The sequence below is a fragment of the Urocampus carinirostris genome, chromosome 2 (genome assembly GCF_059441175.1).
Source record: "Urocampus carinirostris isolate Australia breed hairy pipefish chromosome 2, RoL_Ucar_1.0, whole genome shotgun sequence".
In the NCBI taxonomy this organism is placed as follows: domain Eukaryota; kingdom Metazoa; phylum Chordata; class Actinopteri; order Syngnathiformes; family Syngnathidae; genus Urocampus; species Urocampus carinirostris.
The window spans coordinates 41,833,315-41,856,451 of record NC_142350.1 but is presented as its reverse complement, the minus strand read 5'-3'; the positions used below and the strand labels follow the sequence as shown (position 1 = coordinate 41,856,451).

The window sequence follows — 23,137 nt, the reverse complement described above, 5'->3', positions numbered from 1 at the left end:
CTTGCAGTTTTCATAATTTTCTTGAAAAAACAACTTTGAGGTGAGGATGTTACATCCTTTGGTTTTGTGACAAAACCCTAAGCACAAAGCTAAAATCACCAAGGAGTGGCTTCGGAACCACTCAGTGACTTTGATGGAACGGCGTCAGCCCTGACCTAAACCTATCGAACATTTACCATAACTGAAGAAGATTTGCAAGGAAGAATGATAGAGGATCCCCAAATCCTGGTGTGTAAAATCTTTCACATAATTCCCAAAGTTTTTTTTATAATAAATTTGCAAAATATTTTATGTTTCTTTTTTTTTTTTCTGTCAAAATGTCATGCCGTGTGTAAATGAATGAGAAATGACCATAACTTTTTGTAAGGGCAAAGGGTTGCAATAACACAGAGTAAAAAATGGCAACGGTTCTGAATACTTTCCGTACACACTGTAAATCAAAAATACATTTAATCAGTGCTATTGGACTCTGAATTGTCTCATCACGATCATGTACAATCGATCTTTATCAGAGTCATAAAAATATGCTCAGAACTTACATGAATTTTGAAGGTAAAGAACCTTTAAAGCAGATCCATAAGTGCCCACATTTAAACTGAATGTGTTTTGTGTTTATGAAATTCAGTTTCAAGATGATTGAAACAGCAAATATTTCTAATTTCTAAGAGATAAGTTTAGTCTGGTTTTAATATTGGTCATCGGCAAAGGAGATTGCATAGGATACCAGATCTTTATTTTCAGTATTGTTGTACACTGCCATTTTGACTATTGTGCACTATGTACATCATTGTCACTATCAGACAATCATGTTACTGTTTTCCAACATCATCTATGTTCATAATGGCCTGGTGGTTAGTATTTGGCATTCTGAGTGTCGCTATCCGTTTTTGATCCCACTTGCCATCATTGTTAAGCAATTGTCCTCAGCTCTAAATATTGATTGATCAATAATTGCACAATTATGATAACACAACGGTAGTCATTTCCAGATTCCGTTCATAAGGTGCACATCAAATTCCAGGCTAATTTGGAGGTGCGCCTTATAGTCTGTAAAATGCGGTAACTTTACATCTTGAAAATGGAAACCCGCAGGTGCAGGAAATTCCTCGCTTCAAACATCAGACACCAAATACCTTTGAGATTAAGGAGCCTTTGTTCACTGAACCACTTCTTAATCTCCCCTCTGGACAGACCGGTGGTCTCTATCAGCCTGTAGATCTGTCACACGACAAAGATACATGTGATGGTCACAGTTCATATTTATATCAGAAACAGCAGTTTTCTCATTATTCTTACTTCTTCTTCCTCTGGGAAAGGACATTGCATGTAGCTGTACCGTAGCACTGATAGCTGCTCTGCTGTTTTGTTGGGGTCTGCGGTGAAATTTAAAACTTTGGGCGATGCGAGCTTGGAAGTGGCAATAGGGGCTGTTATGGCTTGTATGATTGAAGGCCGTTTACTGTCTGAGACTGTTGAGGCTGAGGCCAAAGGTCTTTTGAGTGACTGAGCAACCTGTGGAAAAACAGAAGCATACCTTTTAAATTTTCGAATTACCTTATTTTCCGCAGTGTTAGGCGCACCCACCAAAAATGGTCATTTTTCATATATTTTTATACACAAAGCACAATGGACTATGAAAATGAGAATTACAGTAAGAGCTACTGTGTTTAGTCGTACACAACCATTGGGCTCCTTATACACTCACGGTTCATAATTGATTAATAAGTGTCCAAAATTGCACAGCATTAGATGCAACGGGGATATAACAGAGTTGCGGCGGTGAGAGCATCGAAACTTTACCACTAAACTATCAGTGGTACAGATAACACATATGAAGCTCTCGATTTTCTTATTATCATACTATTTTATAATATGCCAAAAACACTGATTTACATTGTTCAATTTGTTCTCCACTTCTTCACCTGTGCCTTGCATTCAAATATGTTTATCTATGTAAAATAGCTTGTATATTATTTTGTTGAAAGACTTTGTTTTTTCTATTATGTAGTATCTGACACTGGAATGTCATCACCACTGTGGATCTAGTGGTGAAGCGTAGGAGCTCTCATCGCCACCGCCAGGGTTCAAATCCCATAGTGTACACTGGTTTGCGATTTTGATTGGCAAACTCATCAATCATTGCACAACTACGGTAGTATACCATAAAGCCTTGCGCATTAACACACATCCATATATACCTGTATGCATTATCCATCTTATCCACTTTATTAATTATATCTGATTACAGTGGCTTACATATTTGTAAATTATTATTATCATTATGGCTATGTAAATAAAACAAACAGCCCAATATATATCGTCTTTTCTTTCACCTGGTTAGCCAATGTGAGTGCCAGTGGTGCACATGTGACTGTAGAGCCGTTGGCAACGGGGGTCAGCACGAGGCTGGTCTGTCCTAAGATCTGACAGGAAACCGACTGAAGAACTGAGGCTGCAGGCTGCACGGATTTGGAGGATGTAGTTGTCGCCGGTGTGTTGGTTGTTGACTGAGTGGATGGCTGAGGCGTAACAACTGTGAAAGTCTGAGGTACAGAGGAGATTGTACCGTTGAACATCTTCTTTCTTGCTTCCTCGACCTGGTGCGGAAGAAATAGATTTTCAATAAATTCAATAGAATAGTGTCTTTTAACGGCTTATCTCTGAATCAATCTGCCTTTTTTGACATTTTGTACCTCTTCTGGTGACCAGCTAATGCCCTGTTTGAGCCTCTGGGTAGTAAACCACACTTTAATTTGTTCTTCTGGATGTTTGGACACTGCAGTAAGCCAAGAAAGCTCGGCTTGTGTCGGGTATGGGAACTTGTTGAAGGAAGAGATGAGGGTCAGGTTGTCGTCCAGAGAGGCATTGTATTTAGTTGTGTTGAGGGGAATTGCAATCTTTGGCACCTGGAAAATAATGAGACAAGTTATAGTGTGTCATAGTCGTAATGGATTTTGTGTACTTCATATATTGTATCTTATTATCAATACAAATACTACTAGTTCTCAGCAAAATAAATTATATTGCCTGGAACCAGTGGTGGATGATAACGTAATAAATTTCAACAACAATAAAATAATTTTAAGGTGTAAGCTAACCTAAAAAATGTTTTAACAAGAATATATTATGCAGTACTCTAAACATAGAATTTTGATTGATAGACTGAGGACTCTGGTATCATGTCGACCAATCATAGCTAAGCTTTAAAAAACAACAACGGATGAGCCGTGAACAATCATAGTACTATTTTGGGTCAATGAAAAGTAAATTAAATGAAATGATCTGCATTTATATAGCGCTTTTCAAGTCAATGACTTCCCAAAGCGCTTCACAATGTGCTTCACATTTCCCAATAGCGGCTGTGCAGCCATGTAAGGCGCAAACCTGCTTATTGGGGGCATTAAGGGTTCAGTGTCTTACCCAAGGACACTTCGACATGTAAGCCGGGATTCGAACTGCGATCTCTTGGACCCAAGACGAGCATATCGATGTCACGAATGAACAGAATAGAATCACAGTTTGCTTTAACAGGGTAAAATTTAAAATCAAACATTAATTGATTCATTTTTCAAACGCTTATCTTCACGAGAATCACAAGGGTGCCGAAGCCCAGGCAAGAGAAAAACTAGAGTGGTTGTCAGCCAGTCGTGGGGCACACATAGGACCGACAACCAACCACGTTAAGTTCTAATGACATCTAATTTTTAATGACAATTTGACTCACTAGGCACGTATTTGAGAAGTGGGAGGGAACCCAAGAGCTCGGAAAAAAAACACCAGGAAGGACCTCTAAACTCTGAGACAGACATGCTAACCAAACAAAAAACTTAAAACAAGATCAGTATCTTCCTTTTGAAGAGTATCTTCCAAAGAAATAATGCACACAGCACATATTTGGATTAATAATATACGGTTGTGTGTACTATGATCCCTCTTTTTTATCTCAAACATTAAAAACTGAATGAAACCACCTAAGACAGGGATTTGAAAGAATGTAAATTTGTAATTATAATCTAATTATAGTTTTTCAGTATTATGCTATATAATTCTGACTTGACTACTTTAGTAGCTCACCCTACATATTATACTAATAGATAACAAGGGATCTTTACTAAGCATAACACATTAATCCCAAACTGGAAAAAAAGTCATGTCAGGCATTGAATGCATGCATTCACTGGTATATTTTAACAATTGAGTGAATGCAGTTTTACACCTGGACCAACTCCCCACACTATAAAACTCAAATAGGAGCTAAGAATAAAATGTAATTTTTAGCTTAATTGTCATATTGGTTTGAAATGAATAAAAAAGGAATAGAAAATCAAAGTTTTAGCAGTGCATAGGCAATAAGATTGGGACGACATCAGGTCAAACTACTGGACTGGGCCTACTAAAGCTGAGACTATACATTTTCCTGCCCTCTTGCGGCCAGAGGGAGCATTGGGAGAGCACTGCTTCTGTGTTTCTTCAGAAGGGAGAGACTCCTTTTGTTCCCATGAGGTAAACCGAAAAAGATTTCACAATAAATTGTTTGGTGAAGGATCAAATAATATTTCACTTCTGACATGAAAATAATTACAGATCATTTAAATGAGTTAATTATCATAACCGCTGGTTTACGGATCAATGATTTCATCATTGGTATTACATTTTTTTCCCCATTCCATTTTCGTAGACCGCAAGGGCTTGAGTCAACAATGTCCTTTTTCTTTTGTGTGTTTCAACTTTTCCTTGTCAGGTACATAAATATAGTTTGTTAGTGTCAAACACGTGCATCATTTATTTGCGTGTCTCTATTTTCCTTCTGGACTGATCAATCATCCATATCGATGAACTGAAAAATCAATAATTTAAAGCTAAAATTAAAATATGTTTAGAGTGCCCTCTAATGCTCAAATATTACACACTGGGGCATCAAAATAAGACATTTAAAAATAGTCAAATGTTTTTATCAGAACTTTTCTTGTACAGAACCCGATGCGGCCCAACCTCACCCAGACCATAGCTCCAGATGCCCCCAAGAAAATTATCTTTGAGACCCCTGCATTAAGGAGTGACTAAATAGCTCAAATTCTGGGTACCTGAGTGTAGTTTAGCGGACGCTGGAGGGAAGGCATGATGTGAGAAAGGCCGTCAGCTTTGAGAAGCGTCGAATCAGGGATGATTACGGTCCCGTTGACATTGAGTGCCGTGATAGTTTTCTTGGTCAAGTCAGGGCTCAGTTTACACAATTGAGGGTCTGTACGTTTACAATCTGAGGATAGGACTTTTTGTTTCCCTATCTTGACTGCCGTGGTTTTGCTCAAGGGCAAGGAGCTTTGCCCCTCTACTTTAGCAGATGTGACACTGGAACTGTTGTAGATGATTGCATTGCTTCCCTCTATTGTCTGTTCTAAGATTGTCTGATTGTTCATTTTGATGCGTTTGAACTTGAAGTTGCTCTCGCCTGGATGAATCCTCTCGTTGTGTTCAGTCAGAGAATCAAACTTTTTTGTGTTGAAGTTGCACACAGCGCAGAGGTACAACGGATTGAGGATAACATTGGGGTGGGTGGCGTCCACGTGTTCTTTAAAAGTATTGAGGTTCTGAGTTGAGAAAGTACAGTACTTGCACTCGTAGCCCCTTGGTTGTTTACGTGAAGGCTTGGAACTATCAGATGACTCAGACACTGGGATGTCAGGCGGTGCTGGGGAGTCAGAGGTGTTCCCCGTCAAGTCTAGGTCACCAGATGGATCTGTCTCCATAGCATCCTCCTCAGTATGGTTTTCTGTTGTCTGGCAGAGGGAGACAAATTCTGATTACAAATGACGTGACAAAATATTCTACTCTCAAATTAACACTATGCAATTAACTGATAAACCGATTAGCAAGGGAAATAGATGGATTCATCTATTTTTATGTTTGTTTACAATATTTAAGATATTATATACAATTATCCCTCGTTTTTTGCAGGGGTTGCATTACAAAAATGTCTCACGATAGTCAAAACCCGCAAAGTAGAAACGCTTATTCCAATATTTATGACTCAAAAACAAACACAACTTACAGCCTCAAGTATATAGTTTAAGTACTGTACCATTACAAATAACTTCTGTATTGTCAATTTTAAAAACAATCTTACTACGTAAACTGCAATACAGCAAGGGGTTACTGTATTGTAATATTGTGTAAATATATTGTGTGTAATAATATTAAAACCAAAACTTTGTCATCCCGCTTCTTTTTATGCAGTCATTATTTACATTTTTGGCTGTTTGTTCTTTAGTTTCGACACATTAATCTAATAAACCACTCAGAATACAGGGTGGACCTGATTAAAAGCCGCATGTTTAAATGTAAGAACAAATCCACAGGCTGTGACGTTTCTCAATACTGCTCTGAGTTGTTTATGTCACATGCTCTCATATCGCGTGACCATCCAAGATGGTGATTACAAAGGCTAGCACATATTTACTACTAACCCAAAAGAAAACACGAATATGGGTTGCGCCGCATAACATTTGAGACCTATATTTCAAGACGACAGTGCCAGATTGCAACCCAGATGTGTTTTGTGCTGTTTTCATTGGTGGTTAAAGCGCCGATAGAACGGATTGCATTTGTTTGTTATTGTTTCGCAAGAATTAAAAGAAACTCCAGTGACTTGATAATGACGGCGATGATATGAAAAGAAGAGTGTAGCGTTTTAAATAGTTAACTTCCAGTGCTGTTCAATGTGGATGTTTAAATTGTGGTCCTAATGTGAGGGTGAAAAAAAAAATATTCAATAATGTACAGTCTGTCAAACCTGCCATTTTTTTCCTGTTATGTATTATATCAGGCATGTCAAACTCAGTTTTGCCGGAACAAATTTCAGCGTGAAATGTATAGCTTTGTTTTTCAGAACTATGCTTTATCATTCAGTCTACATTTGTAGCCTAGCCTACAAATTATAATCACGGACAATAAGGGATCCTCTATACGCACAACACATTTATTCACGGACAATGAAAAATGTGTTTAATTCCATTTTAACAGTTGAGGAAACACAGTTTTCCATCCGAACCAACTTACCACCAATATCACAAACATAAAAAAACTCAAGTGGGAGCTATAAATAAAAATATGCTCACCACGATTGTCGTACCTCTGTAAAATAAAAAAACAAACCTAAATAAGAGTTTTATCGGTGAACGGGCAAGAACAATATCAAACTACTAGGCTTGGCCAACACAAGCTGAGAAAATACTCAACAATATTGCCTTTAAGATGAAACCAGACATGACGTCACCTCTTTTACACATTTACTGTCCTCTAATGGAGGGAAGAAGCATTTGGTTTGCACTCATTAAAAACAAATCATAACTTTTTAAGAAATGAACTACAGACGTTTTTTTTCCACGTAGTCAGAAACATATGGCTGGCCGGATTAAACCATTCAATCTATGTTTGACACGCCTGTATTATATGAATAATGTTGGCAAAAACATGGACTGATTTCTCTCAAGAGGTGTAATAAATGTTTCCAACTGTCAGTGCAGTGGTTTGTATTTAGAGCGCATGTGTTGTGGAAAAGAGCAGCTCGGCGTTTTCCTCGGGGCTGCCACTAAATAGAAAGACTAAATCACACTGTATTTGAAACGGCAGTGTTCAAAATGTAGCGGTTTGCATCCCATAATTCATTGTAAGTAAACGACTTAATGTGAATATGAATGATCCCAGCTAAAGAGGATGGGGTTTTCAGGTTAAAAGTAAAAATAAATGACAAAATGTAATTTCACATGTTTTAACTGGCCTTGTGTACAGAAAAACATAGATTCCACACATAATACCTCATCATCATCCAGCGTCACCATGGTGTCCTGTGGTCGTATCATGCAAGGAGTGGACGCCTTTCTCCGACTCGACATTATCAAGAATTATAAACAGTTTCCCAGGCTTTTTCTTCACCAGATATGCTGAAAACTAACAAGAAAGCCAGAGCCACATTTACACTAGTCTGGGACAGCTCAGAGATTTAAAACAGGAGTCTCTCCGTCCCTGGGAGGCCCAATCAGTAGCAGAAAACAAGGCAATTGAGGGTGAACTTGTGGTTTCGTTTCACAGACTGTCAGTCGTGTAGCAGGAGGATTTTGTGAAAATGCATCGCAGGACTCCTCCTGGACAAACAAAACAAATATAGGCTTTAAGGTTCGTGAAAACTTGACAAAAGCAGCAAATTGACACAGGTCAAGTCAACTCGTGTTTATTTGTATAGCCCTTAATCACAAGAAGTCTCAATGGGCTGTACAGACAATACACAAAAATCATCAAAATGAAATATAGGTAGTAACAGAACCTCTGGTTGAAAGCTTGCTGTGATCAACATTATTCATAAGCTATTAAATATATGTGTATTTTAAGCCTAATTTTAGGAGCAAATATCATTGTTCAACTTTAATGTGCCTGATTGCTCTTATCAGTTATTTTGGTACATATGCATGGCAACAGAGGAACACTCCTAACAATAAAAAAAAAAAAAAAAAAAAAAAAAAAAAAAAATCTTAACCCTGTTGCCCACACTGTAGTCATAGCATGGCGAGTACCGTATTTTCCGCACTATATGGCGCACCATGTTATAAGGCGCACCTTCAATGAATGATATATTTTAAAACTTATGCCATACATAAGACGCACCCCATTATAAGGCGCTATAAGTGCATGCTGGTTTAAGATCAGGTAATTGTGCAATTTTGTAATTGTAATCCTGTGCAGTCCTTCGAGACATTTTTGGGATTAAGGGCTATTTACGGTAAATAAATGTGACGACTTGACTACAGTAGAGAATGTAGTTACTTTATGCAACCTCTAGATGTTGCCACGCTCAAGGGAATGTCAACAAAATATTCAAAAAGGTCAAACTTTATTAACAAACAAGCTTTCCACAACTCCATTCACTCCCAAAATAAATAAACAGCCGTTTTATTATTTTCTCTGAGGTAAAGCATTTTCGTGACACATCTTTGAACAACATCGACATATCATTTTATTTTTTGTCCATTTAGTCAACACGCAAAGAAAAAAACGTCTGATACTGTTATTTTAAATGAAACGTTAGTGCAATCGCAATAAAGTGACACTCGTAATGTGCAAAAACAACGAGTGCAAAGCAATAACATAATAACTGTAAAATGTAAAACGTAAACACACAAAAGAAAAACAAAGATCACTCTATAAGCTCCTCATCGACGAATCCCTCGAATTCTTCTTCTGCTGTGTTCGAATTGACCATATCTCAGTGAATGGGCCATCCAACACGTCCGGTGTTTTTGTGCCAGCGCTGTTGCCTTCATACGTATAGTTATCGTACTGACACTTCTGCTTGCCGCTCTTTGTTGAACAACCCACTGTTCAAGTGTCTCCTCTAACTCTGGCCATCTTGCTTTATTGCCACGGAAACTTTGTTGAGTTTTCCTTACTTGGCGGAGCTTATCTTCATCCTTTCTCCACTTCCGTACCATCGATTCATTTAAGTTTAACTCTCTCGCTGCCGCTCTATTGCCGTGTTGTGCTGCGTGACTGATCGCTTTGAGTTTAAACTCGGCGTTGTACGCGTGTCTCTTAACAGGAGCCATTTTTTATACAAATGCACGTATGAAAGAGAATCTCGCTCGCTCTCTCTCTCTCTCTCGCTCTCTCTCTCTCTCTCTCTCTCAAACGTGACATTCTGAATAATTCTGCGTTTGTTTAAGGTAAATTGTGCTTTACATCTTCACCAGTCATAACCCTGGATTCAGACAAATACTGTATTTGTTGAATATGAATTAAGCAGTTTAATGGGGTAGCCATTTTGCCACTTAGTAAACAAATACAACACGAGCCCCGGCAACTACCAATCGTTTAATATTTCCCAGTATGCACAGCGCGAAAAATGGAGTCGGCGGCTGTTTCTCGTAGTTGCGAGACCTTGCGAATTTAATATTGAGCCATATATAAGGCGCACTGTGTTATAAGGCGCATGGTCAGCTTTTGAAAAAAAAAAACAAGACTTTTAGGTGCGCCTTATAGTGCGGAAAATACGGTATTAAGAAAAATAGAAGGAAAACCAAACAAGACTTCTTTGTTTACACCAATACAGAATAATCCAGATTTTATTAAATTATCTAATACTTGAAATGAGAGAAAGGCTGAGATTGTGTAAATTCTAGGAATTCTTAGAGGTCCATCAGGATGTCCTTTGATTAGTTAGCTTAAAAACCCAAGATTCCAAAAAGGGACTTCCATCACATTTGAGTCTTTATTAGACTAATCTACATTTTGCACATCAAAATGTTTCAAAAATAGAGACGCTAATTTCTCCATCCAACTGTGTGCATGCTCTGTTGAAATATTTTTTAACCGTCTTAGAACATTTGCCTAACAGTCAAAAGGTCCCCAGCTCAAGACCGGGTGGAAACTTATAATGGGTGCAACCAGGCTGTACTTGCCCAAGACACACCACTGGAAATGGTGCCCCTACGACCCTAGTAATTAAGGGATCCAACCGACCGACCAACCCAGCACTTGAGGGAACTGAGGGAGAAATAATTCACTTGTACTGTTGCAGAGGGCGAATTGAAAGATGTTTGGCATGAAATGAAATAACTGTGTGTCTGTAATGGAGTCAAAATAACTCTGCACGAACGTCCACTGAGCTCATATCTCATATCTGTAAAATAAGATCCAGCCTCACACTAACCCAATGTGTTTGAAGAGCAAAATTAAAATTTGAATCCTCACACACTGCCTTTGGTCTTGTCGAAATTACAGCAGTTCTGACTTTCCATTGAACAATAATTGGATAATATATCTAGTGGTGCTTTCACTTTCAACCTTCCATTTCCTCACCTTGGGCTAACCTAACATGATGTCGCGAACACGTATCACAAAAAACTACCGGATTCTTGGAAATGTCTTCTTAAAATTGCATTCCGGACCACACGCCCTCAAAAACACTGGCACAAGACTGTCTTCAAAAACATTTCCTTGGACTATCCGACCAGTAGGTTGGATTTTAAAAAAATATGATTTTCTGAAGACTGGGGAATGCTATAATTTATTATCAATCTTATGTATGACTTGTCCAAAAAGTCGACACGAGCAGCACCATACACAAAAAAGTAATACTAAATGTCTCAAACATTAACAGAAAAGGCCTAATGATGCAATGGCACAATGCGCTCCTTTCTCCGTCTCATCTCCACCGTTTTAAGCAGTATCTGTTGACTTGATGGTACCTTACAAACAATAATATGCCCAGTTTCCAGGTTTGCCTGTTTCATTTTTCAGAAGAAAACAAGAATCAAACTATTCTAAAACCTTCTGCAGGTCATTAGAATAGAACTCCCACCGAAATTGGCTCTTCAGTTGGTTTCAGTGTGCGGAAGGAGCTCCATACTGAAGCTTCGACAATCTATGCAGTCATTTAATGTGTAAGAAAACTTAGACTTGCAGTCACTTGCCAGACGTTTTTTGTTTTGATTTTATGCAGCTCATTGTAAGAATTACGTCTTATACGAATGATGCCAGTTATGAGGGAATCGAAAGATGTCAGGAAAAGCACTGATTGGCTTGCATTACAGCATGTATAGGAGGGATAATAGATCATGCCAAATCATGAGTTTTTGTAATATACAGTGAGGCAAATAAGTATTTAGTCAACCATCAATTAGGCAAGTTCTCCTACTTGAAATAAGAGATGCCTGTAATTGTCAACAAGGGTTAACCTTAACCATGAAAGACAGAATGGGGAAAAAACACAGAAAATCAGTGATTGATCTCTTAAGAGTTTATTTCCATAATAAGACTGGATAAGTATTTGGTCACCTATCGACAAATAAGCTTTCTGACTTTTAAAGAGGTTTAACTTCTTCTCAAGAGGTCTAACGAGGCTCCAGAGGATATCTGTCCTAACGGCACCTATTTCATTCATTATCGGTATAAAAGACAGCTATCCACAATCTCAGTCAGTCACTCTCCAAACTCCACTGGGGCGAAGATCAAAAAGCTGTTGAAGGACACCAGGGACAAAATAGTGACGTGGACTAGGCTGGGAAAACAATCTGCACACTTGGTGTAAATAAATAAACTGTGGGAGTAATTATTAGAAAATGGTAGACATAAAAACACTGATAATCTCCCTCGATCTAGGGTTCCATGCAAGATCTCACCCCCTTGCGTCAAAATGATAACGAGAACGTTGAGCAAAAATCCCAGAACCACACGGGGGGGACCTAGCAAATTACCTAGAGAGAGCCTGGACCACAGTATCAGAAGCTACTATTAGTAACACAATGCGCCGCCAGGGACTCAAATCCTTCACGGTCAGGCGTGTCCCCCTACCGAAGCCAGTACACACCCAGGCCTGTCTATGGTTTGCTATAGAGAGCATTTGAATGATCCACTGGAGGACTGTAAGAATGTGTGATGGTCAAATGAAACCAGAATTGAAAGTTTCTATAAAAACACAGGTTTTCATTTTTACCAGAAAGAGAGAATACTGAATTGCATTCGAAGAACACCATACTTACTGTGATTCATGGGGGTAGAAATATCATGCTTTGGGGCTGCTTTTCTAAAAAGAGACCAGGATCTAATTTGTGTCAAGGAAAGAACAAATGGGGCCATCTATCGGAATATTTTGAATGAAAATCTCCTTCCATTTGCCATGATATTGAAAATGAGATGTGGCTGGGCCTTTCAGCATGACAATAACCCGAAACACACAGCCAGGGCTACAAAGGAGTGGCTTTGTTAAAATTTATTTCAACATCCATGAGTGGCCCAGCCTGTCTCCCGATCTCAACCCTATAGAACATCTGTGGACAGAGTTGACGTCTGTGTTGCCCAACAACAGCACCAAAACATATCTACTCTAGAAGAAATATGCATGGAGAAATGGGAAAAAATCCCAGCAACGGTGTGTTAAAAGCTTGTGAAGAGTTAAGGAAAATGTTTGGCTTCTGTTATTGCCAACAAAGGGTGCATAACAAAGTATTTATATAAACTTTTGGTATTAACCAAATAATTATTTTTCACCATAATTTGTAAATAAATTCTTAAAAAATGAAAACAATGTGATTTACTATTTTCCCCCATATTCTGTCTCTCATGGTTGAGGTTTACCCATGTTGACAATAACAGGCCTTTGTAATATTTTCAAGTGGGAGAACTTGCACAATTAGTGGTTGAGAAAAAAATTATTAGCCACATTATATGTATAAAGCACTGATTGACACCAGAAAAACTACTGGATGTGAGTTTGAATCATATTGGAGAAGAAAATACATAAATACAGTATGTGGGTGAGTAACAGCAACACAAACCACCCACTTAAATGTGTCGAGGAAGGGAATTAAAAAAAAAAAAAGCCTCATATTTTTCTGAAAATGTTGCAAGTTTAAACTATTGTCATTTAGTGTAAAACCAAACACATGGTGTTTTATTCAGTTTTACATAATGTAACTACTCAAATGGAACAACTGTAATTTGTTTTAAAAGGACAAACAAATTTAAACTAATAAAATCAAATACTCTGCGATTGGCTGGCAACCAGTCCAGGGTGTCCCCTGCCCACTGCCCGATGATTGCTGGGATGGGCTCCAGCATCCCCACGACCCTACTGAGGATAAGCGGTGCAGCTGATGAGATGAGATCAGAAAATCAAATACTGTGATACCTACTGTCAGTAGTACTGTCTTGTACTACGGACAGACTGAAGAGATCTTTTCTTCCTCATGCCATGAGGCTCTTTAACTCTACCCGGCAGAGTAAAAGCCCACAGTAAACCACACCACCTACATTGCATATTACCGAATCTTATTGCAATATGTACTCTGTGTAGCACTATTTAGTTATTCAATATAACACGCTACAGTGGGCATTTGCACGTCACACTGGGTATTTGTATATTGTATTCTTTTTGCTTTATTATTGTATTGTTCTCAGCTCAGGGATGCTGCTGGAAATGTGAATTTCCCTTCGGGGATGAATAAAGTATCTATCTATCTATCTATCTCTTTATATGAACACCTCTACACACGATCATATCGATATGCAAGTTTTATTTGAGAAAAAAAAAATCTATCTATTAGCATAAAGATGTTGCTTGTGCTTGCTACATTCAATCGTATTGCTTGCAAACACTATACATACGGAATTGTTCATTTGTCAATAGTCATGTAAAACGATTCACTCTCACTGGTCCAAAAATGGGGCCTTTGTCGGACCCCATGCAAATGTGCTCAGTGTGTAGCTCTAACAAATAGGCTGTTCAAGGTTTTGCGATTTATTTTTTATCATTCTTACAAATGCACATTTTCAGTAACACCCTGTAATTGGATCAGAAGGCTGGTCTGCGTCTCCACTCGAATTCAACCTGGAGTTAAAGCTCAAGACTTTCATCTTAATCAACACTTATGTCTGTTATGCATTTATTTTTTGTGTGCCTTGCTTTATGAACTGCAGTACAAATATATGACAGTCATGAGTAATATTGGATAGCTGCTAATGGGTCCAACAACATTCTGAATGCACACTACGAGGCACATTTTGTGAAGAGGTTTCTACCTACTCCTACTCATTCTTTTCCCAAAATGCTAGCTCAATTGCATCATTTGCAAGCAGCAAGTTAAGGTTTATTCTCATGTTGACATGATTACGTTGCAAAATCTCAACCTTGTTACCCGTTTCTCTTGCCTGCGGTCCACACCCTCAGCCTCATAAAACAGGCCATGACCTAACTTCTCTAGGAGTATTAGTCATTGAACAGCACGTCAGAAAACATGAAGAAAAAAACACACAAGCTGCTGATGATGTCATCACAATATCAAGAAAAGCAAATTCATTCTTGAAAGGTGCTATGACTTGCATTGTAACGACATATGCAGCTTGAAAACTTGTGTTGAATACCTCTTGTGGAGTCAGAGGATGTTGAAAGCTATTGATGTCAGTTCAAAAAGTATAAATACTGCAAGTCAGCAAAAAAAAAAAAAAAGACTGTAATAGATGTGTCTCTCTGCCACAGAATACATAAATAGGAACACAGAGCAGATAAATAGAACGCCAGCATATGTTAACATTTTGAAATGAGGGCTATCCTATTTGAAGTCAAAGCTTTCCAGGTAACAGTTTTATCACATTGTATCCCATCCACATTACCGATGTGATTGCATGACTGTGGTATATTTGGACACCTAGTAAATAAATTTACATTAGCTTGATACATTGCAGGTAAAAGAGCTTCTGGGAATACTTTTGATTCGAGCTGCAACAACGAAATGATAAAATTGATTAAAATCATGAATAAAAGTGTTGGCAACGAATTAGCTCATCGATTCGTTGTGTCGCACGATTTATGCGTCACTCGGCACATCGGGGAGCCAGCGATGTTGCACGCAGCAGGCGTCGACGAGCCTAACAGAGCGAGGTGGAGTGCAAACTAAGGCGCTATTTTCAAAGGCTACAGTCAACTCAACTTATGAAATGTGACAGACACGGAGAAAACAGTTTGACCTAAGTCCACAAAAGTGTGGGAGCACTCCACACAACAAAAAAAGTGATATAGCATGAGATCACCACCATGGTGGGTCAGCATTCAAATCCCAAACATGGAGTTACTGACGATGATGAAGGGAGCTCAGTAGCTGGGTAAGCCACTACATTGTTTTTATCAGTTTGTTATTCTCGTTTTTAAGTGTGGATACGTAACCTTCGTCTGTGAAAGGTTGCAGATGTTAGCGTTTGCTTTTTAGCTGATTAATGATTGTCCGCGCAAGGTGTGTGTGTGTAATATTTTTTACTTCAGTTAAATCATCTTAAGCAGTGTTCATTTGCACTTCATTAAAAAAAATAATAATAATAAATAAATAAAAAGACTCCACTTTCACACAATGGCTGTCAGTTGGTGCATCAGATTTTAATTTTTTAATTTTCTGGAATAGTCTGAGTGATTAAGTGAGGAAACGCAAATCGAGTCTCTGGTCACTGGATTGATGTGCTAGCATTTGTTAGCTTAATAGTGACCGCCTGTGTAAGAGAGAGATTCATTTAACTGAAATCAAAAGTAAGGATGAAGTTTAATTGGGCACAGCACTAAAAAGTACCAATAGCTAATTGACAAAAGGGAACAACAAATGATTTGCAGCCAACACACACAAAGAAAAATCAGCTAAACAATACAATATCATAAACATGTGGCCTAAGGGAGTAGACATAAGCGGTGTTTGATTGTGCTCTATGAAAAAGCTCAACTTGCACAAAATAGTGTTAATAAATTCAAGATTAAGCATCAAGTTTTAATTTCCTGGCAAGGTCTAAGAGATTATTGTGTCCTTTTAATTTGTCCAATAATAATACTCATACTATACAATCCTATCTCAATAGAAAACAGTAAACAATGACAAGCTTCATGATGAAAGAGACATCATGCACGCCACACCAAACAGCTGTCATCACTGAGATCCTCATTGACATGCTCACATTTTTTGCAATGCAAAGTTCTCAAAGAGGGAAGAGCGAGTGAGTTAGTGAACAAAGGTTTGGATTTTTGCTGGTTGATGTTGACAATCATGTAACTGGATTTTCACATTTGCATTTATTTCTTGTTCCAAAAGCTCATAAATACCAATTTTCTTGCGCTTTTTAAAATACTAACTTATACATTTGCAGGTGTATACCATTGAGTTGTAGGTATTTTTGTTTATTGTAAAGTTTTATGACAAACACTGAACCCTGATTCATCAAATAATCGAAACAATAATCGTCAGAACTAATCGATTACAATAATCGTTAGTTGCAGCCCTACGTTTGAATAGATATAAATGTTGCTATGGATTTTTGTCTTATGACTCAACATATAAATTGCACAATTTTTATTCTAGGGTTTTATTGGGCTTTTCAACTGAAAATCCGTTTTTTAACACCAAACCAAGGTCAGTTGATTGAATCAATCATGTAAAAATTAATCATTATCATTAAAAAAGATTTGTATCTTTGTGCATGGTAAAATTCTGTGCAACAAAACCTGATCTCAGTATTTTTTAATTCCAAACTGTTTGACTAAACTTAAACTAAATAAGGAAACGTACTCCAGGTAAGACACAGACTTGATGAACTCACAACTAGAAGTTTGGCCAAGATATTTTTAAAAGTCGCACTAAAAAAAAAAGTTTTCCTACTTAAGAGCAATAAAATACCCAAAAATATTGACTTGACTGTCAAGTCATATTTATTTGTATAGCCCTTTATCACAAAATTACATTAATTAATTAATTTAAATCAAACTTGTTGTTGACAATTAAAAGCTTTTGCACTAGGTGCAAAATGGGTGGTTTACAAGACATACCGATATTAGTTAATTGTGTAAAAATCTTTGATAAAAGGAAAACTTTAATACATGATTTTTGCAGACGCTATTAACGTTTCGTTCACATTAAGACCCTTTTTAAAAAAATTATAGATGGCTGAACTTTTTAAACAGCATGCTTTTTAAACGAATTGTAGGTTTTCGTTTGTAAAAACATAATTGCCCAGGGTGATTTTTCACATTGCATGTTTAATTTTGATGCATTTCTTTGCCTCGTCTTATAATTGACTTGGGGTTGACAATTTTTGATTTTAGGACATGGAGAGTAATTGATTGCTGCAAGCAACACAAAAACAGCTGTGGTGAGAAATACAATTATTTTAAACTGAACTTAAATGCTCCCCGCGTGCAGCACTGATGTGAAATCTGTATGCTTGTGAATAATCCTTTGAGCAATTTTACCATCACGCAAGCCCAACCTCCACAACATTCATCTGTCGTCATCATGCCTAGATTTCAATATTTTGGTAAATTGCAACAAATATAGCTGCATTAAAAGGTGCTAATTCCGTCTGTGCGCCTTGGGAACGTGCAAAAAAAATTGCGGTTCACTTAATGAGCATAAGACCTTCTTTGAAATATTGCAATGAAAGAATTGAGCCTGCTGTCACTCTCAATTATACATGAACCTGGATTAGGCACATCGCACGCAGGAAACATGCGTACAAAAAAGAACCATGTACATGTAAAGACCAGAACTGTGAAGAGACAATTTTATACCCTGAGGAATTGCCGGTACGAGAAAGTATGTCAAGAGGGTTAATCGCGCTGTGATCAAACGCACTCAGATCTCAGGTTGAATGGGTGCTGCAGCCTTTGTTCACACAAACAGAATCTGAGGTCATGCTGTCAGTAAATAAATACCATTGTTCTTTAAAAAGGTATGTCATTTCACATAACCTTCCAGACAACGATCTGAGATATAAGTTAAGTAAAATGACAAGCACAAAGCTCCAGATGAGTTTGTACATCCAGTGAAATATACTGCACATGTGATGCTGTATGACGACAACCTTTTTAATACCTATTGCATTTTCAACATTTGGAAACAAAATGTCATCTTTCCATTTCCTCTTCATTTGTCTTGTTGTGCATTTTCTGTTTTCAAGACATGGCTTTTAGTTGTATGTTTTGACGCCTACATGTCTTCCTTGGCCTACCAGTACGTTCGACTTTAACAACCTTTCCATGCTGTTTGCACTTGGTCCAAATCTTTGATAAAGCCGACTGTGAACAGGCCACATCTTTGGCAACCATACGAGTGGTTACCTTCTTCATGAAGTTATACGATCCCGGTCTTTGGTCTCAAGGGACATCTCTCTTGTTGGAGCCAGGATTCTTGCCAACTCACTTAGTACAGGAGCCCTCCAAGGTGTGATAACTGCACTGTTTTTAACTGATGACTAACGAGCAGACTTGATCTAAGCCAGGTTCCCAATTAAGGAAAGGAAATTGACTGTGTCCTTATTTTCTACTCCAAATGCACCGATTCCAAATTTTACTCCTCAGAATTGAGTGATTCCCTATTTATTTCCCTGCACTTTATCATTAAAGTAACATTTACTGACAATTGCAATGTTTTTCTGAATTTATTTTAGTTTTACTGAATCCAATATGTTGCACTCTGGAATGACCTTATGATTGTTTTATTTTTGTGATTGGTCTACAGAATACAATGTCTGAGTGAGGGCTTGCCCGATACTGGTGATTCCATATATTTGAGTAGGGGTTGTTCAACAAATCCATCATCCTGAAAGAGTGAACCTCTATCTGTTATGCGTCATTAAGGGCTTTTCCCCTAAACTGGTTTTCTGGAAATTTTCATCGCACAAATGGGGTTGAAACCATAATATGTTTTTTACTGAACGTTTGTGGAGCGATGGGTGTGACTACTACTACTATTTGTAGTTATGATTTTGTAGGTGCACCGATTCATTCTTAAAAGGTAGGTCTACCCAATCAGTGGCCCGAAGGAAATAAGATGCCAAGAACGAACCCATGACCAGCCCAGCCTACTTATAATCAAATGCATTCAGAAGATACAAATACAATATTGGTTTGCAAGTTTTCAAAGTCCTTCAGTATCCAACATTGGAAATACAACCCTCCTGGTAGTATAGCAGCTGTATTATTATATTGTCCAGCATAGTTTTGACATGTGAGGATAGCGCTAGCAAGAGTAGGACAGATAAAATGTAATCTACTTTCCACTTTAAAATATTAAATAGACAATTTAGTCCATCTATTTGACCTTCAAAACATTCATAGGGTAAATCATTATATCCAAAGACATGTTCTAAATGCTGTTAGTTGGCTGGAGACAGTTATATATATATATATATATATATATATATCTATATCTATATAAATATATATATATATATGATTATAACATCCATCCATCTATCCATTATCTGCACCGCTTATATTCAGAAGGGTTGCGGGAGTGCTGGAACGCATTCTAGCCATGGCCATTGTTTACATACTTCTTTTCATTGTGTCAAAGTGATGTTTCTGCAGTGATGTTCTATTAAACATTATTATGAAATATCTACAGAAATGTTAGGGGTGGACTCATTTTTGAGACATACTGTCAAGTGGGAACATTTTTAAGTTTCATGTTTGCGATGTTCAGGGAATTGTGTTGCAGAATGGCTTTTTTCCTCAGTGTGTTGGTTGACTTCTGACACTGAGAAGGCATGTTTTCAAAACAGAGGCTGAAAATGATGAGGAGGTCCCTTTGAATGTTTTATTTACAGAATATATTCTGGGCAAAAATGAATTTACAGTCAAGGGCTGTAGCAATTCACTTGTGCACAGGCTGACATGTTTTATTCTCATTCTTATACAAAAAGGGCAATGCAAATATTGAAAATCTTTTGCATGTCAAACTTATTGTTAAAAGAAGCAATAATCTGCATTTATATAGCGCTTTTCAAGTCAGGACTTCCCAAAGCGATTATTTTAATATAACAGACAAAAACTGGACGTTACTTAAGGTGATTTTAGTAATGTGCTTGTTTAGACATGACCTTGTGAAGCGAAACTGTTGTTTCCTGTCTTTCATTGTGTACTCCTCTAAAATAGAATTATAATATAACATAAAACAGACTTAAAGTTACATAATCGCGAATAAATGCATGAAGAAGTTATATATGCAAAAAGTACATCCATGGCTAAATAGTCAGTGACATATTTCAATATTACAAAATTTTTTTATCAATGAAAATAAAGACAATTCGAATTCAGTTGTTCCTGACCCTCATTCAACAGCACATATCGAGACGAGATTCCTGTAGATCAGATTGTGACACTTCAATAAAAAAAATAACAAATATTCTTTTCAATAACAATTCATTATTTTGTGTGTGACATCAAACGCATCCTCGAATGTTAGCCATATTGGATGGGTCCACCAGACACGGTTTGTTGTCATGGGACTACACCAATTTTGTTGAATGTTCAAATAAAAAGAATGTGTAAGGCGTAGTTTTTGTGACTTTACCGTTTATTCCCAAGTACTGTTACCAGGTAAGTGGAGGCCAAAGCAAGAACTGCACTTGCATGAGCACTTTGGAGATGGTGGCCACGTGCCATAAACCCTAGGCGAAAACACTGCACCGTTTCCTGGTGGAAATGAGCTCCAAAGAAAGCCCCAAGTGTCCCTGAAAGACCAGGCGAAAAGACTGAACCCTTATCTGGTGATTGGACGGCAGAATTAAGGCAATGTGACCCCCAGGGGAGGCCTGGGCACACCAAAACGCCTAGCCGATGATAGTGCGCTGTTTGACGGCTGAAACGAGTCCCAGAGATCACCTTATTTGAACTCTAACCCCTACACCACACATTTTTCTTTCGCGCTTATGGGTTTTGTTTGTACTTTAGTCAACATTTGTCAGCGTAACTTAGCCCGGGACGTTTAACGAGAGCTAAACTAGAGCTTTGATCGACATATTTCAAATGTCAATCCCAAAAATAATGAGTGAGATCAATTTATACCCAATCTAGCATGGCTGCCACTACTCGGGTTACCATGATTTTGTTTACCTGGTTAGAAAAACAATCAATTATCAATAATTGAATAATGGGATTAAACCTGCCTGTGCGGAGTTTGCTTGTTCTCCCCGTGCTTGCGTAGGCTTTTCTCGAGGCACTCTGGTTTGCTTCCATATACCAAAAACATGCATGTTAGGGTTATTGGCCAGTCCACATTGTCCCTATGTGTGTATGAGCGGGCAAATTGTCTGTCCCTGTGTGCCCTGCGACTGGCTGGCAACCAGTTCAGGGTGTCCCCTGCCCAGTGCCTGAAGATGCCTGGGATGGGTTCCAGCACCCCTGCGACCCTACTGATGATAAGCGGTGCAGATAATGGATGGATGAATGATAAAAAAGAGCTAAACTATTATCCTGTTATTGTCCCGGTGTGTTTTGCCTGTTGATAGTAAGCAACATCAGGATCGACCCCCCCAAAAAAATACAGGAATGTGTCGTCTAATGCAGGAGCTTGTCCCAAAGTTGACATTGGGAACAGAAAAAAAACGACTCTGCTTTGGCGTCTTGCAGCGGCCCACTGCAGTGAAAGTAAGCCCCAGTCAGCAAGCCTCAGACGGGAGGGAGGAGGCGTCACCGGCTGACCGCGCCGCCTACATCACAAATCCAAGTAGATAAAACAACATCAGACGCTCTAAAGTTGCACTCACCCTCTAAGTGAGGATGCAAAAGCTGAATTTTGCCTTCCCGTTTGGAGGTGTGACATAGCGGCGCAGGGAAACGCTACCCCGACTCCCCAAACGTCCCCCTCCTCGCCAGCGACGTAACAACATGTCGGCCATGTTTTGCTGGTTATGTCGACACACGGAGGAGGAGGAGGAAAAGTAGAGGCGACAATTCTTGTTCCCTGGCTCTCAGCTTGCTTCCCTTCCTTTCTTCTGTTGACTCCGCGGGACTCGTTTTAGAATCGAAGAGCATAGAAAATCCACCGAGGCACGTCTCAAAACTTGGTAGACATATTTCGCACGCAGGTGGCGATAATAACAGGCAAAAGCAAAGTCCAAGCAGTGGGCCAAGTTATAGATCAGAATTCAACATAATTCCAATTAGAATAACGTTCATTTGGGACTTACAGGACTTCGGAGACAACTATAATCGTGATCTCACCTGTCCAGCGCTCTTTGGCGATGCTCTGATAACCTCCCTTACAATCCCCAAAGCACAGAATGCGCCAATGATGTTTAAAATGCCGTGGTTCCGGTAGCGAAGCAGACAGCAGGCGACAGGAGGGAGGAAAAAATGCTCGATCAAAAGGAGGATCTACGCCAAAAGCCACATGATCGCCGACGTCAGAGTACGTATTTGCATGCCGCACCGGGGCACCAGGATCCGTCCATAGCGGCTGCGTGTTGCTGTAGCCCCGGAAAGTTGATGGGGAAACTGAACAAAGTGGATAAACTCTCCAGGTCGGGTGACAGAGGATGGACCGATGCATCCATGAAGCATGACGCTCGGTGTTAAGTTGAATGAAGTCCGTGTTGTTACTGTACTGATGTGTGCCCGCTGTCTGTTCCGACTAGGGATGTGTCGTTCGGGAACGAAAAGCCTCCGTGAGCTAGATAACCGGTCGATAAGGAGCTGGCTCCCTTCTAAACGTCTCTTCTTTTTTCTCTCTACCCTCCTTTTCTCTCGCATCTCCCCTCTCTTTCTCTCGACTCTCTCTCTCTCTCAACTCTCTTTCACTCTATCCCTCTCGACTCCATTGACTCTCTCTCTCTCTCT

General features: G+C 38.7%; 1 protein-coding gene across 1 annotated transcript in view; it reads right to left on the bottom strand.

Annotated features, from left to right (window-relative positions):
- The window catches only part of zhx2a (zinc fingers and homeoboxes 2a), a 38,536-nt gene extending 15,616 nt beyond the window's left edge, over window positions 1–22,920 (bottom strand). Inside the window, exons 1-7 of the mRNA XM_088326524.1 lie at window positions 22,523–22,920; window positions 7,815–8,141; window positions 5,085–5,777; window positions 2,694–2,906; window positions 2,334–2,597; window positions 1,297–1,512; window positions 1,134–1,218 (exon numbers count right to left, since the gene is read on the bottom strand). Of these exons, the coding sequence (XP_088182650.1) occupies window positions 1,134–1,218; window positions 1,297–1,512; window positions 2,334–2,597; window positions 2,694–2,906; window positions 5,085–5,777; window positions 7,815–7,892 (1,549 nt within the window). The 5' untranslated portion in view covers window positions 7,893–8,141; window positions 22,523–22,920. The remainder of the gene's footprint in view (window positions 1–1,133; window positions 1,219–1,296; window positions 1,513–2,333; window positions 2,598–2,693; window positions 2,907–5,084; window positions 5,778–7,814; window positions 8,142–22,522) is intronic.
- Window positions 22,921–23,137: the final 217 nt, after the last annotated feature.